This window comes from Bidens hawaiensis, unplaced genomic scaffold, assembly GCF_021521415.1.
Source record: "Bidens hawaiensis isolate Kalapana, Puna unplaced genomic scaffold, B.hawaiensis_p1.1 tig00055984_1, whole genome shotgun sequence".
NCBI lineage: Eukaryota > Viridiplantae > Streptophyta > Magnoliopsida > Asterales > Asteraceae > Bidens > Bidens hawaiensis.
In genome coordinates, this window is record NW_027500091.1 from 47,409 (window position 1) to 64,839 (window position 17,431).

General features: G+C 36.8%; 1 protein-coding gene across 1 annotated transcript; it reads left to right on the forward strand.

The window, feature by feature from the left end:
• The first annotated feature begins 10,981 nt into the window (after positions 1 to 10,981).
• On the forward strand, positions 10,982 to 11,623 carry LOC143601262 (uncharacterized). Its single transcript, XM_077078716.1, has one exon. The coding sequence runs from the start codon at positions 10,982 to 10,984 to the stop codon at positions 11,621 to 11,623; it is 642 nt and encodes a 213-aa protein (XP_076934831.1).
• The last annotated feature ends 5,808 nt before the right edge of the window (positions 11,624 to 17,431 follow it).

Below are 17,431 nucleotides of genomic sequence, written 5' to 3' on the forward strand. Positions count from 1 at the left end.
ATGTTGTGAGGCTAAGCATAATTTATGGTTAATGATTTATAGATAATCACCTATGTGAAAGAGAAGTGAGGTCGCTTTGAATGAAAGTGTGGGGTGCGCAATTTTCTAGAACTTTCACAGAACTAGGCTAGTGTTCCAGGACCATAATGGACACGACAATGAGGGGATGTGCTCAGCTAGGGAGAGTATTGTGTGAAGTGTATTGTCGTCTACACAAATGGGGGTTAGTTCAAGGACATCGCGTCTACTAACCGCTAGTAGTCTAAGTATACTTCACAAAGGAAGGTTCACAGGTAACACCTACCTATCCTGCAATACTCAACTGTCGAGGTTCCATTGGATATATTGTGTGTGTTTTGATCAATCTCCATTCATGTGGGGGATTGTTGGAAAATTTAGAAAATGTGAATGAAAATTAATTATTGTAATAATAATATAAAACTCTTGATTGGTGAAACTCTTGAGTAAAGTGGCTTGATGACACTTAATGAGTTTTTATTATTACATTAAGTCACTAATTAAGTGAGACACTTGTTTTCTTTCAACTCTTGAATATATTATTTGGCTTTGTGCCTCATTTGAAAAGAACTAGAAAAACGTGTTCACTTAAAAAATCCATATGGTTAGTGATATACGTCTATTTATACATCTCGAATCCCTTGTAAAGTTATGTTTATTTAATGTTTTTAGTTCGTTTAAGTTCGAGTTTTGTAATCTTTTATTATTTAAGGTTTTGAGTCAACTTTTATCTATTTATTATGTTTTATATATTTTGGTGTCTTGAATGTTAAGCTTTAATTCTTTCTATCATATCATGTGGAGGTTAAGTTCGTGCTTATGTTCGTTTTGTTCGTCAAACGGTTACGTGATTGCTTCACTAATGTTTTGTTATGTTTTCATATATATGATGGCGTGGAGAAGCAAGGGAAAGAAGATCTAGAAGGTTCCATGTGTTATCTAGCATGTTAAGTCTTTTATTTTGCTTTTGTTTTTAATTTTTAGATTTTTAGTTTTTTGTAGTCCGACTTTATTTTATTTTTATTTTTGTTTTAAGTCGTTCTTATTCTTGCATTGAGGACAATGCAAAATTTAAGTGTGGGGATAGGATATTTGAGTCGTAGTTTAAATCGAGTTTATGTTAAAAAAATGAAAAAAAAAATTGAAAAATGTTTTAAAAATGTCCCTTGAATTTAGTTTTTTGCGTTAAAGTGGGAGATGATGATATTTATCGGGAAATCGGTTTTTCAAACTACTAATAATATGAGATAAATAAAAGAAAACGCACTTAACTTGGGATGTGTCGGTAGGCTCAGCCTTGAAAATGAAAGGGCAAATTTGATAAAATGGTTAAAACGGAAATATTTTGTGTGTAGAGCGTTTTGTCCGTGGAAAATAAGTAATGAAAGGTCGGGCCATACTCAAGCCTCATTTACTGGTATGAAAAAGTGGAAATATTATAAATTTTAAAATCTGAATACGTTATCATATGATGCTTGGGTAGGTTTAACGTTAGAGTATGCCGTGTAGCCTTGATATAAATCTTAAACTGCTAGTTAGTGTTTTACACCTCATTGGCGTATGGTTTTATAACCTTAAATCCTGTATTGATGGGATGCTTCGGGTCCGGAGACCATGGGTTTGTATGCAATCTATTCATCTGGGTATTCACAATTCCTAAGTGGGGTTGTGAATATTTAAAATTAAGCCAAAAAGAGCAAACCCTTATAAGTCTATAAACATGATCACAAGAGTACAAAAGTACAAATACACTACAGACTTGATCATCCACGCTGTTAGCCATGTGGGGTCCCCTTGCACGCGTCTCATTACCATTAAGAAACGGACCACAAGGGACACACTACATGTAAGCCCTACAGATGAAATTTGCATACTCACCTATGGTGATGGATTTGGGGTATTGCTTGATAACGGGGGTATGTCATGTTGTGGGGAGCACTAGCTATAAATTAATTGAACCTTAATCGTATCTAATGGCTGCTTGGTAGACTTTGATGCTTAAGCTTAGGTGGATAAACAATACCCTTGATCGTCTTAACTATTCATGAAAAAAAATAGAGCAACAAAAGTTTTAATTCTGCTAATTTTGAGGTTTAATTCAAGTTGGGGTGGTCTGGTCCGGTAAAAGCTGAAAATAAGAGGGTCTTAATTATGTAAAACACTGAGTAAAAAATTGTCGGATCTTATTTGTCCCGGTAAAGATTAAGGCATGGGTTTAAGTGGACAACAATATCGGTGATTGCGGTTTTTGCGTTCTTCTAAGCTTTAAAAATTAACCTATATGTTTGTTAGACTGTATTTTTCCGATTATGATCCAACTGCATTAGAACTTTTCAGGGACGAAAAAAGAGTAAGTGTGGGGATATTTGATATACGTCTATTAATACATCTCGAATCCCTTGTAAAGTTATGTTTATTTAATGTTTTAAGTTCGTTTAAGTTCGAGTTTTGTAATCTTTTATTATTTAAGGTTTTGAGTCAAGTTTTATCTATTTATTATGTTTTATATCTTTTGGTGTCTTGAATGTTAAGCTTTAATTCTTTCTATCATATCATGTGAAGGTTAAGTTCGTGCTTATGTTCGTTTTGTTCGTCAAACGGTTATGTGATTACTTCACTAATGTTTTGTTATGTTTTCATATATACGATGGCGTGGAGAAGCAAGGGAAAGAAGATCTAGAAGGTTCCATGTGTTACTTGGAGTTCAAGGAAGTTGATTATCAAGATTTGACAACAAATAACAACAATTAGTAAAAAAATCCAGAAATCACCCAAAAGGGGCGCCGCCGCACGCGAAGGTGAGAGGCAATATGCCTTCGCGCGGCACCTTGGCCTCCCTGGTCAGCCATCTTTGCAAGCCCAAGCCCAGTACTCGTTTATATAAACATCTCTTGCAAAACCTAGCTGAAGGGGACACTATTGGTGCCGATTTTTCAAGGATTTGTGAAGGTTTTGAGGCTAGGAATCAAGGAGGATCATCGAGCTTTCATCCGGGTGTTCAAGGATCAATCGGAAAGGGTTTTATCGCTCTAATTTTTGTTCCTTGTTCATTATTTATCATGTCTTTCCTCTTTGTTTTTAATACTTGTTTAGGATTGTTTTCCATAATGATTCAAGGCTAGACTTCATGTCTACCTAGGTTTGATGAACATGTGTTGACTTGATTCTTGCTTTGGACTAATGTTTTGATTATGGTTTCGTTATTTTAATAGTAAAAGACTTGATTTTGCTTTCATGATGCATATGAATGTTTATTATCTTGATTGATTGTTAAGTATAGCTTCACATAGATCTTACATCTCTTGATTGTGTTCTTTAGATTTAGGGTTTATGTTTAATAATTACTTGGTGTTTTGATTATTGTGATTGAATGGGCCCATTAGATCATAGAAGCTAGTTGATAGTTGGTTAGGGTTTTGAATGTTCTGCTAAATTCCAATAGCTGTGAGGTGAGGAGTTGTTCATGTGTCTTGGTCAATTGCATGCTAGGATAGTAGTGACAATATTCATGCTTAGTGTGTTGATCCTTGTTCATGATGTCGTGATAAGTTTATCAAGTTATCTAGGGTTTAGTGTTTCGTGAGATTACTTGCTTTAGATACTATTAATTAACTCTATTTGATAACCGTGAGGAAATCAATTTAACTGATTGCTTAATAATCTAATAATCATTCTTTGGGATGTCGTTTGATTCAGTGAAAGGTCCTTTAGGGTTTGTTAGATGAATACGTTTAGAAATCAGTTTCCATAATCATGTTATTTATCCATTGCTTGATGATTGTTGATGCATGGGATTCTTACCTAGGTAGATTCCTTCTCTATTTGGTTCCGATCTTGTGTTTGGTTGCTTGTTTATTTGCTTATTTGTTTTCTTAGTTTAATATTAGTTTTAAAATCCCCCTTAAAACATTAATAATAAATAGTCGTGTCGTAAGTCGAGTCTAATTAGCTAATTTACGTAATTTATAGAGTCCCGTGGGTTCGATATTCCGGACTTACTTAGCTTAGTACAATTGATCGGTACACTTGCCGGTGTTTTTTTTAGTTGAGTCTTAAGTCTAGTTTTTTATTACTTGTTTAATTTAGTTAATATTTAATTGACTGTTTTCACCACATCAGTTAGAGAGGAGTACTCTCTAATTGATTCCTTCATCACATTATTCTAGTATATTCATTTTCAAGAATACCGATATACCCGATGTAACCTCGGGCGCGTAACCTTTTCTGGCAGTACATACTGCTTCGGCTATTGTACCCTGGGAGATAGACGGGCTCTTTAGTAGAGACCCGGAATCTGTTTTAAGGGAAGCGTATTGAATACGTGCCTCAACCAACGCTCATATATATTAATATGTTCATGTTTTGTTGCAGCCAATGGAGTTGGGTCAAGAATAAGAATCTGTAGCCATACCAAGGAAAACTAAGATGAACGTGATTCTCAACGTGTGGAAGACTCGAGTCAAGAAGTTTTGGTGAATTTCTCACCAAAGACATCGACACGAACCTATATTAATTGTGCTCTATATTAATTTTATTTTTGGTTTTGTACACGGTATTCTACTACGATATTTCCCTTGTATAACGAGAGTATCATTATACTTATTTTATTTTATCACTTTAAATATTATTGTGACTCATGTCTAACAATCTTAAAACAGAATTTTTCGTAATATTGTTGCTACAATCTTAAAACCTTATTTATAAGGATTTTGGGTTCACGAAATGGTAAATTTTTTATTAGTATTTGTATTTGTATTCGTTAAACCGACCCATTGTGTCTTTTCAATAAATTCGTTTTGTCGTTTATCATTTAATATTAATTACGATGATTTATAGTTATTACCCGTTCATTGTCTATTTATTTAATTCAGATAACAAATCTCTGAGCTATAAAAGTCTATAAAATAATCAAAGTTTAAATCTATCGAGTATAAAACGTAAGCAATCTAAAGATATTAAAAACATAACGAGTTTTAATCAACTTTGAATAATTGTAAAGTTTAAGGGTTAAAGATTAATAAGGTTAAAAACAGTTTACAAATATTTAAGAAGTCTAGGGTGTAACATCCCGTTTTTCTAGTTTCGGTTAATAAATGAAAATATGAGTTATTATGAGTCGGGCTAGTGTTGGGTAAATGGGTATGGGTTATGGACTTGGGCTATGAAGGAAAGGAGGAAAAGACCATGGGCTTAAGCCCATGATCCATAATTATATAAGTATTAATTACCAAGTAATTCTCATTTACACATATTCCATACACCACCAAAACACACTTAGTTCTCCCTCATCTTGCTCTCTCTCTCTAGCCGAAAACACCAAGGAAAACCGATCCCGATCCAAGGTAATTATAGTATTATGTTGTATGAGCTTAAACCTGTTAGATATGGTCACAAAACGACGATTCGACACCGTTAAACCGTTTAAGTCACGACATCCGGGTGGAATCGGGTATAAACCAAACCTAAGATGTGCTTAGGGGTCACCCTAGCTCAGATCTGGATCGAACGGGGCAAAAAACGGTGAAAAACGAGTCAAAACTCGTTTTTCCGGCTAAACCGCGTTTTTCCGGCGACGGCGCCGGAAAGTGGTATGAGGTTAAGAGATGTCATAACCCTAGTTCATTAACGGGGAATTAACGAACTAGAGGTGATTCGTTAGTTGATTCGTCTAAATGAGCATAACGAACTAGGTTTAGTTCGTATGCAATTCGTTAAGGGAAAAGATGACGAATTACCCTTGATTTGTTATAGCCATTCGTTAAAGGAGATAACGAATTAGAAGGTCCAATTCGTTACAGAGGGGTCATTCGTTATAGGGTTCTATTCGTTACAAGGACCAGTTCGTTAAGAACCAAGTAACGAACCAGACCATGTTGAGATAGCGAACCAGAATAACGAATCAGCTAACGAACTAGATCATGGAAGATAACGATTTAGTTAACGAATCAGGCTTAATTCATTAGGGCAAATGAGTTAGCGAATTAGAAAATAATTTAAATCCTAATGGAAAATGTGTTAAGACAGTTAATGAAATAAAATAATTTAACCCCAGCCAGGGGCTCTGCCCCTTGGACCCCGCTAGGGCTAGAGGTGCACAAAAAACCCGTACCCGGAACCGGACCCGAAAAAAATACCCGGAATCGGTTTTTTTTTATACCCGGGTATTCTATACCCGAAACCAGAACCGACCCTACCCGTAGGGTATGGATAAGGTATGCATTTTGAGGTCAATACCCGTACCAGGAACCGTACCCGATTTATACCCGTAAATACCCGGACCCGATCATACCCTATACCTGATACCCGGTTATACCTGATACCTGATACCAATTTTCTAATACCCGAAATAATACATGAGTTTTTATAGTATATTTTTATGTTTACTTCACAACTTTTATGTTTAAGTTTTTTTTAAAATGAATATTATTAAGTAAATAATTTGTACTTAAGTGGATTTATGGTTTTTGAAATATAATTTAATTATTTTTATAAATTACAAAGCAAATTTAATTATTTTTTCAAATTTAAAAATGAATAAATAATTTATAAATTCAAAATCGGGTATTAATACTCGGTCGTACCTGGTTCCAATACCCGAACCCGATTATACCCTACCCGGCTACATAGGGTTGAGTTTTTCTCGTCAATACCCTACCCGAACCCTACCCGGTTTCTCTCAATACCCGATTTTCTAATACCCGATCATACCCGGAACCGGTTTCATACCCGAACCCGGTTATTAGAAAACCCGATTTGTGCACCTCTAGCTAGGGCTGCCGCCCCTTGAACCCCGCTGCCAGGGGCGCTGCCCCCGGACCCCCGTTCGTTGAGGTTTACGACTAAACTAGAAATACGTTATGGAAAATGATAGTAATTAATACGCGTAATTGTTATACAATTAGCCGTGCACAAACTAAAGAAAGGGATTACCATTAACGGTGAACATAACCACATTCAGGTGAGTTTCTAGCCCCACTTCCTTGTTATGTTTCGGGGCTGTGTGCATACTCGATGTGATAGTTAAGACACTTACTTTAAGTGGTAAGTGTATGCCTTGTATGATTTATGTATGATGATTGCTTGACGGTGCGTGAACGATCTTCGGATATTGCATGTACCGCCAGGTGGTAGTTAAAGATATGATTAATATATGTATGCCATGTATGATTTGTATGTTATTTATGTATATCTTAAACGTGAATGAAAGCTTGTCGGTGCGTGAACGATCTTCGGATATTGCATGCACTGCCAGGGAATGGTTCGATGATACGATTGTGAGTATGATGGATGAATGATGTAAGTACTAAGTACGTATGAAACTTACAGATATACATATGATAAGGTATGTCACACCCCAACCTACGGCGGAAATGCCGGGGCGCGAGGATCAACCTGGCTCTGATACCACCTGTAACATCCGGCCCCTCGCACCACCAGTATTGTCCGCTCTGCCCACGAAGAGCTCACGGATTTGTTTTTAGTTGCCCATATGGAGACTTCCCAGGAGGTCACCCATCCTAGTATTACTTCCATCTAAGCACGCTTAACCGTGGAGTTTTCATGTGCTCCACAGCCAACTAAGCCCAAAACGCGTTGGTGATTGAAGAGGCAGGACATTTACTTATGAACAAAGGATCTCTCTTGCCCACGGCTGATGTGGGATTTGCCTAAGAGTGGGACGATGTTGTGCTTTCCAAGGGTGTTACAAGGTAGGGCATGATAATAGGATGGAGGGTGACTGGACCCTAATAATATCCGAGGATGGAGGGTGACCGGACCCTAATAATATCCGAGGATGGAGGGTGACCGGACCCTAATAATATCCGAGGTAGTTAGGGCGAAATGCTCTTTATAATGTAAGGTTAGTTATGAATATGCATAGGGAAGGATGACGCACATGTTATGTATGTAATGTGTACCTTCGGGTGTTTGTATAAGTATGTGGATGTATTGTATGTAGTCTGATTAACTAGAACTCACTCAGCAAAGTTGACTTTTAGTATGCACGCAGGTTAACAGATTGAGACAGCTGGTTTGAGCAGGACACATAGCAAGATTGAAGAGGCTGGCATCTGAAGTTTTGTCATGATGTTTTGATACTATGTTTTAGTTATGTTTTGAAAAGACAAGTTATGAATATTTGTAATGAATGGTTGACTATTATTATTATTCCGCGAAAGTTTTAATTAACTCTGATATTAAAACTACGTTTACGAGTAAATCCAACGACCAAAGTGAGGCACCGGTAACGGGGCCTTACATAGGGTTTAAATTGTAACATTTGAATTTAAATTATAATATAATATTAATAAGAAACCCCAGCCGGCCCCACCCCCTCTCTCTCCTTCCTCGTTTTTCCGGTACATCGCCGGCGGCGACGAAGGAACTTCCGGCAGCCATTAAAACATCCCATAACGCCATATTAATCAAATATTAATGATTTGATACCGTTGCACCGTCATATTAATACTTAATCAAATATTATCAACCCGGAACCGTCGGATTTTAATAAAAAGATCAATAACTCGAATTATCCTTCAAACGGTCCAATTTCAACTATAAATAGCACCCTAATCTCTTCATAAACGTGCTACAAACATAATTTTACACTAACAAACTCTTTAATATCACTAAATAACTCGTCCAAGAAACATTCCGGCCAACTCGCCGTTCAACCTCATTCCGGCATCATTAGAGGTAATTGATAGGTGAGTTTTCATTGTTTTGATCTGTCTAACAAAACCCCCAACCTAAATCAATCAAACCTAGAATGAATCTGGAGAATTGAAAACCTAGGGTTTATGTGAAGAAGATGAAGATTGGGTTTCTGTTTATAATTAATTGTTTTGCATCTTTAACACTAAAAAATGTTTGGTCCAGTGGTTGGGTATACTTTGTGTGGTCATGGAGACCCGGGTTCGAACCCGGGTCACAGCAAACCCATGTTATATTTTTTTAAAAACTGTTTTATTAATTATAATAAACCAAATATATATTTACAAATTCATACAAAATAAATAAAATTAGTTTTATAGTTAAATAAAAGATATTTTGATTTCCGTTAACAATTTTCTTTCAAGAATCAACTTTTACAAACCCAAACCGCTCGTTAAAACTCGTAAAATAATTATATAGATAATATATATATATATATATATATATATAATGTCGTTGTAACTTTATAATATCTAAACCAACAAATGTTTAGACTAAAAATAAAACATAGCGGTGACGACAAATTTCGTAAACATTAATATTAATTTTGTAACTAATATTATAATAATAAGTCAGAAAAACCCGTTAACTTAAATATTAATACACTTGAAAATATGTAACAAAATACTTATAAATATAAAGGCGTATGAACTACAAAACCGACATATTATTCCATTAAATTAGTTTGTAATTCTCGTGTTCTTGTTATTTTAGCTCGTGAGATTCGATTGTTCGGTTCCATATAACGCGCTTATCATATTACTTTCAAGTTATCATCCAACCTCAAATGTGAGTTTCTCACACCCCCTTTTTACCCTTTTTAACTATTATGGGGGTAGCATATATATCCTATCAACAATTCAATTTCGTTATTTATAATTACAAACTACAATTCGTTACATGGACTTGTGTGCTTATTTGCTTACTTGTTCAAAGACTACCTGCTCATGGTTTCCTCAATAAGTATGATCATACGCCCCCTATGCACTCAGGACCTCGATGTTATGAGTGGAATAGGGAACCCCCGATCCGAGTACATTTGGTTGTTACCAAATGGAAAAGACATTACTTGCGCTATTACTACACCAAGTTTCATGGAATTGTATGATTTTTATGTATTTGTATCAAACTTGTGTGGACTCTCCAACTATTCAATTAGTTGACTTTATTTTATATATATGCTACAGGTACCTTCATTAGAGGATGAAATGACGAAGATATTAGAATTTTGGTTATTTCAATAATAAACAAAGAAGACATGTGTTTTAGTTTCTTTCCTTTGTATTTGTTTTATTGAACAACTTGTGTACTTGGGATTTGAATGAATTAATGATATTATTGTCACGTAATAGTGTCACATGTGTTTTGAGATATCTGTACGTCACACCCGGGCGTATTCCGCTTTAGCCGGGGTGTTACAAATTGGTATCAGAGCCTTGACTATAAGATAAGACATTAGACGTAGTGTTCTAGTTAGTTATAGTTTATTTGCTTAGTTGTTTAGGTTGCATGATTAGAAAATTATGTGGGCCTTATGTGATTGTTCAAATGCACTTGCTTAATATTTTATTGTCTATTCATTTATGCCTCATGTACACAAAGCACACACAAGCCCAAGGCTTATGCCTAAATACAAATATTGTTCAAACATTTTCAATTATTGATTTTTATTGTGGTGTTCCGATATATATTCTTCTTAAAGATGGTTATATATGGCAGGTATGTAGTAAACTGTAAGGAGGGCGTGCCTGTTTTCCGAAACTCTTAACACTAAGGTTATTGAAACCTAAGAACAAGCAATGCGTATAAATCCCAATCAGATGCGGGACCTGGTTGCTTACTTGGAGAGTTAGGAAAGAGCCTGAACTTTATTAAGCCAAAGCATACCATTTTCAACGCCATATGAATCATAACTTTAAGTTTTCAAACGCGACCATGTTCTCTTTGTGAAAAGAATATGGTTGAACTCCTCTATGTTTTACAATGTGTTTTAATGGAAGTCTGTACACGAATACGCAGCTTTCGGTTCGATTTGATTTCGAGTTTCTTTGATGTTTAGAAAATAAGAGTCCATGGCGGTTCATGAAAACTCTAAAGTTCCACATAAGATTTATTACCATTGTTATGATTTTCATTTATTTATTTATCTATCTATGTTTATTTATTATTTTTAAAGCAAACTTTAACAAGGATTTTTATACCACACCCTATTCCGAGTCTCACGATTTTGGTCACCATTGTTCGTAGAATGTCTCTCCGTTTCAACAAGCGCCGTTCTTCCGGATCCTCCAGTCGGAAGTTAATCGCTCAGATCACCAAACAACTAGCCGCGGTCCTTCCCGGCATGATGAGCCAAATTCAACATAATCTTTCTGCTAATAACGCCTCTGCTTCAAGCGAGCCTAAAGCATCTCAATGTTCATTTAAGACTTTCACCAGCACAAAACCCCCAGAGTTTGACGGGACTGAAGGTGCCACTGCCCTACTTCAGTGGTACGATCAAATGGAGAGCAAATTCCTCCACATTGAGTGTCCCGATGACAAGCGAACCCGCTTTGCTACAAGTGTCTTTGCAAAAGGGGCACTTACCTGGTGGGTGAAGGAAAAGACAACCCGTGGTGCCGAAGTTTCTATGGCTATGCCATGGGACGAATTGAAAGAACTAATGACCAAGAAGTTCTGCCCTCCGAGTGAGCTTATGAACTTGGAAGCTGAGTATTGGAACCTCAAACAAGAGAGTGGTGAGCACGCAGCTTACACTTCTCGTTTCAATGAACTCAGTGTGCTGGTACCTCACTTTGTTACCCCAACTTCGCGTGCCATTGATAAGTACATTAAGGGACTACCGACACAAATCCAAGATAGTGTTTTGAGTAGTGCTCCCAAATAACTTGGTGACGCGATCAATCTTGCTTCAACTTTAACTGATAATCATGTTAAAGTCCGGACTTTGACGTGGAAGGATTCAAAGAAACCCACTGATAAACCCTTTACCGAGTCCAAAGAATCGAAACCCAAGTCATCCAAACCTGCTTTCTTCTCACACCACCATAGCAAGAAGCGTAAGAACTATGCACTAACTCACCAAACCGCACCTTAACCTCAAACTAACCTTGCATCACCACCCAAGAAACTCTACAACGGACCCTGATATGGTGAAAACAGTCAATTAAATATTAACTAAATTAAACAAGTAGTAAAAACTAGACTTAAGACTCAACTACACAAAACACCGACAAGTGAACCGGTCAATTGTACTAAAGCTAAGTAAGTCCGGAATATCAAACCCACAGGGCTCTATAAATTATGTTAATTAACCAATTAGACTCGACTTACGACACGACTATTTATTATTAATGCTTAAAGGGGGTTTTTAAACTAAGATTAAACTAAGAAAGCAAATAAACAAGTAAACTAGAAAACAAGTAATTAATCACAAGATCGATACCAATCAGATAAGGAATCTACCTACGTAAAAATCCCATGCATCAACAATCATCAAGCAATGGACAAATAACATGATATGGAAACTGATTTCTAAATATATTCATCTAACAAACCCTAAAGAACCCTTGATCGCATCAAGTAAAATCCTAAAGAATAATTATTAGATTATTAAGCGATCAGTTATATTGATTTCCTTACAGTTATCAATTAGGGTTAATTAATAGTATCTAAAGCAAGCAATCTTACGAAACACTAAACCCTAGATAACTTGATAAGCTAAACACGACATCATGAACAAGGATCAATACAATAAGCAAGAATATTGTCACTAATCTATCCTAGCATGTGATTGACCAAGATACATGAACAACTCCTAACCTTACAGCTATTGGAATTTAAGAGTACATTTAAAACCCTAACCAACTATCAACTAGCTTCTATGATCTAATAGGTCTATTCAACCATAATAATCAAAACACCAAGTAATGATTAAACATAAACCCTAAATCTAAAGAACAAAATTAAGAGATATAAGATCTATGTGAAGCAATAGTTAATAATCAACCAAGATAATAAACATTCATATGCATCATGATAGCAAAATCAAGTCTTTTACTATTAAAATAACAAAACCGTAATCAAACAATTGTCCAAAGCAAGAATCAAATAAACACATGTTCATCAAACCTAGGTAGACATGAAGTCTAGCCTAGAATCATTATTAAAAACAATCTTAAACAAGTATTGAAAACAAAGAGGAAAGACATGACAAATAATGAACAAGGAACGAAAGTTAGAGCGATAAAACCCTTTGCAATTGATCCTTGAACACCCTTATGAAAGAACTCTCGATCCTCCTTGATTCCTAGCTTCAAAACACCTTCAAAACCTTAGTTTATCTCTCGAAATCGGCTGCCAATAGTTGTTAATTCGTTTAGGTTTATAACCCTCTTTATATATAAACGAGCTGGGCCTTAAATTGCAAACTATTGATGATCAGGATGCCTAGGTGCCCCTCGACCGGCCTAGCCTTCCCCGTCGCGCGGCGCGGCGCCCTCTAGGAGGATATTTTTCTTTTTTTTTATTTTATTAAAAATCTTGTAAAATCTTGATAAATCTTCTTTCTTGAACTCCAAGTAACGCTTAGAACCTTCTTTTCCTTGACTTTCAAACCACCATCTACATGCAAACAAATCAAAACACTAAGTGGAATAATCATGTAATCATTAATAAGCAAAACGAACTTAAACTTCTTATGAGATGATAAAAAGAATTAGATTTAACGTTCAAGACACCAAACAATATAAAACATGATAACTATAAATAACTTGACTCAAAACCTTAAATAATAAAAGACTAACAAAACACGAACTAAACCAAACTCAAAACATTAAATAAACATAACTTTACAAGGGATTCGAGATGTATAAATAGACGTATATCAGACCCCATCCGTATTGCAACTTTTGCCGACGTCATCACCCCGCCAATGCTGCTTGCCACCAATGCACCCGTTGCAACCGTTTTGGGCACCTTAGCACCGCTTGTCGTGAGACTGCTATTGTACCAACTGCTCCTCAGCGGTTTGCGCAACCCAACCCTCGCCCTACACCGTATGCTCAACCCATTAACCAAATGCGAGCTTGCTATAATTGTGGTGACCCTAACCACTTTCGCAATGCGTGTCCACGACTTGCACATGTGAATACTCTGCAGATTGCTCCAGCTCCACTGTACCAGGTGCAGACATATCAAACCCAGCAAGCTTATTAGCCACAAGTTCCACCGGTGTTGGCTAACCAAGCTCAAGTTCAGCCGCATCAAGCCTGTAACACCGCATCTTTTACCCTATAAATTTAAGCCTAAATATACTAACTTAGAAAGTATAAGGACAAAAAATGAACATTCTTAAAACTTCACCCATCGCGATACGCTACGGGGCAAAGATAAACCCATCGCGTAGCGCTATGGCCTTGCACACAAACCCAGAAATGGGTAGCATAGCGATACGCTACAGCTCAATCATAACGGTCATCGCGTATTGCGATGACCCTGATAAGTAACTGGACACGTGTCCAATAACGTGTCAACACGTGGCACGATATGACAGGCCACGTGTCACGAGCAGATAAGGCGGTGTCTTTTTGCGGCATCGCGATACGCCACGGGTCACCCGGAACCCATCGCGTATCGCGATGGGATCCAAAAACGGCTATAAAAGGGGAGGACGGGTATGAGCTCCATTAATCCCAAACTCACCTTAATTTTCACACACATAGCCTAGGGAAGCGTGCCCAATAGTCGTGACAAGCCGACGTGCCATTTTCTCTTGATTTGTGCAAGGATCGAAGTTATAATCAAGCTAGCAATCGTATAATCGAGTAGATCAAGATCCTGTCTTTTTCTTATTATTAATTTAAGTATCCAATCTAAGGTAGGAGTTATTTTTAAGTTATTTAAGTTATAGCTTAGACGATCAATCAAGGCTATGGCCTTTAACCTTGAAAGGTTTCATAAACATTTTATAAACATTCATAAACGAGTTTTCATAAACATTACTTCATAACTAAGTAATGTCAAACAAAGATATATTTTGACGGGCATGTAGTAACTGTAAGGGTGATATCATTAGTAGTAAGTTTCATGCCTAAGGAAAAGTAATTTGTATAAATCCCAATCAACCGAGGGACCCGTTTACTTACCTGGAGAAACTTACCAACGTGTTATAACCTATAAGCCAAAGCATGCTACATCAAACGTCACATGAAAACTAAGTGTTTTCATTCACAATCAAAGATAAACGATTTCAAGGTTAAGCTTAGCAATCATAGCTTAATCAAAACATCATTCAAGTATTTATACGAACCTATTATGTATAGGTTAAATATCATTCACAATCAATCAATCAGTCAAGGTTTCCAACACCGACGGTACAGGTGAATACGTTAACCTTTTTAATCAATCAAAACATATTTATACTCGATAAGATAAACGAGTGTTTGTCTTAACGAGTCAGTCAATATTTACATGAGATTATGTGATCTCTAAAACATTATAATACAAGATAGAAAATAAAAGCAACTCAGACCGAATACACATGTGTCTGAATCCAAACATAACCGTTCAGCCTAATCATTCAAAGGCTACGTGGCCGCGGGCTAATGGTCATAACTAGCTTCCCATCAAGGGCTACGTGGCTCGAAAATAATTGTGTGCGTATGGCAGTGGTACATAGACCAAAAGTAGAAATGCTTCTGCTGAGCTTGTAGAGAAAACTATACTTGTATTGTAATGTCATTCAAATGTTTTATTGAGTCATACGTGTTCACCAGCATATAGCTGACATATTTTTCCAACCCATTGCAGGTAATGAAGCATAAGTAGCATTAACAAGGATTGGAGTCTTAATGAAGATAGCAGCGCGTACAAGATGGCTCCGTTTTTTATAACTAAAAATCCTTGTAATATGAAACGTATCTTTTGTAAACTAATACTCGGGTATTTAATTCCCGAGTAAATTTTCAATGTAAATTAATATTATATTCAAACCTAACGTCTTCCGCTAAAATTAACCCATAAACTCTTATATATTTACAAAACAAGTACCAACTTGTGGTCACACGCCTAGGCCCTAAGTCGGGGTGTGACAAGTTGGTATCAGAGCCATCGGTTTCAGCGAATTAGGTATTTAAACATTAGTACCTAGGCTTTAACCTTAAAATTATTATCATTATATTCTTAGGGATAAGATAAGATTGGTAAACTTCCTATCCCTAATCTAACTACGTGTAGATGTCTTATATTAATTACCTTGGTCATAGACACTGAGTAGCAATCCGATCAAAACCGACAATCAACTACGAACCATCCGACATGGAGAGTAGCAATAGTTATTATACAAGCTTTTTCAATCACAGTCAACCAATCATTCCAATGTTACCATATGGGAGCCAGACCATATGGGAGCCAACCCGTGTATCTCCGAGGAAGTCAACAATGCCCAATCGAAATTTCCGATAATACTGCCGACCACAATCCTCAGTACTACCCATCCGACATTCCCACGTACCATCCTTCCGAGGAACAGGAAGTACAGAGTAAGATCAAACAAGAAACTGAATCAGAGTCATTGAGCTGGATGAATTGTCATTCTGATCAAGGGAGATGGCAATTTGGATCACCACCAGTAGGTTATCAATACCAAATTCCACCTACCACTGCAGAACCAAGTCGTAAGCCAAAGATAAGGGTCATCTTACCATACAAAAAGAGATTAGTTCAATCATCAATCAAGAATCCTTTTGAATCGGAGAAAGAACCCGAGGAAGAGGAGGATCTGATATGAGCTTTGTATCTTTAAAATTTGAGCCTTTACTTGCTAAACCTCGATATAAGCTTAAGAACTCGTATTATGTTGATGTAGCTAATGGTAAATCTGTAACAATTGACTCGGTTATTCTAAATTGCAAATTAAATCTAAACGGCCACAAGTACTCAGTCGACCTCATTCCTATGCAATTGGGAAGTTTCGACATAATAGTAGGCATGGACTGGTTATCTGTTCATTGTGCTGAAATTGTTTGCTTCGAGAAATTCATTCGTATACCGCTTGCCGATGGTCAAATTCTTCGTGTCTCTGGTGAAAATCCTTTTTCCTCGAACCTAAATTTTATCACTTGTTTTCAAGCCCAAACGTACTTATGCAAGAAGTATGTTGCATTCGTAGCCCATGTGGTGGAAAAGAAGGAACGAAAAATTGAGAACATTCCTGTTGTTCGCGAGTATCCTGAGGTGTTTCCTGATGATGTTTCTGGTCTTCCTCCTTTTCGTGATGTGGAATTTCGAATCGATCTCGTTCCTGGTGCAACCCCGAATGCTAGGGCTCCTTATCGTCTTGCACCCTCCGAGATGCAAGAATTGTCTAACCAGGTTCAAGAACTTTTGGTTAAAGGGTTCATTCGTCCTAGTTCATCACCTTGGGGCGCACCCGTGCTTTTCGTCAAGAAGAAAGATGGATCCTTCAGTATGTGCATTGATTACCCGAGCTCAACAAGCTCACAATCAAGAATCGTTATCCTTTGCCTCGTTTTGACGATCTTTTTGACCAACTCCAAGGAGCCTCATGCTTCTCAAAGATTTATCTTCGTTCAGGTTATCAACAACTATGCATGCATGAAGATGACATACCCAAAACCTCTTTTCGGACTCGTTATGGGCATTACGAATTTATTGTTATGCCTTTTGGGCTAAC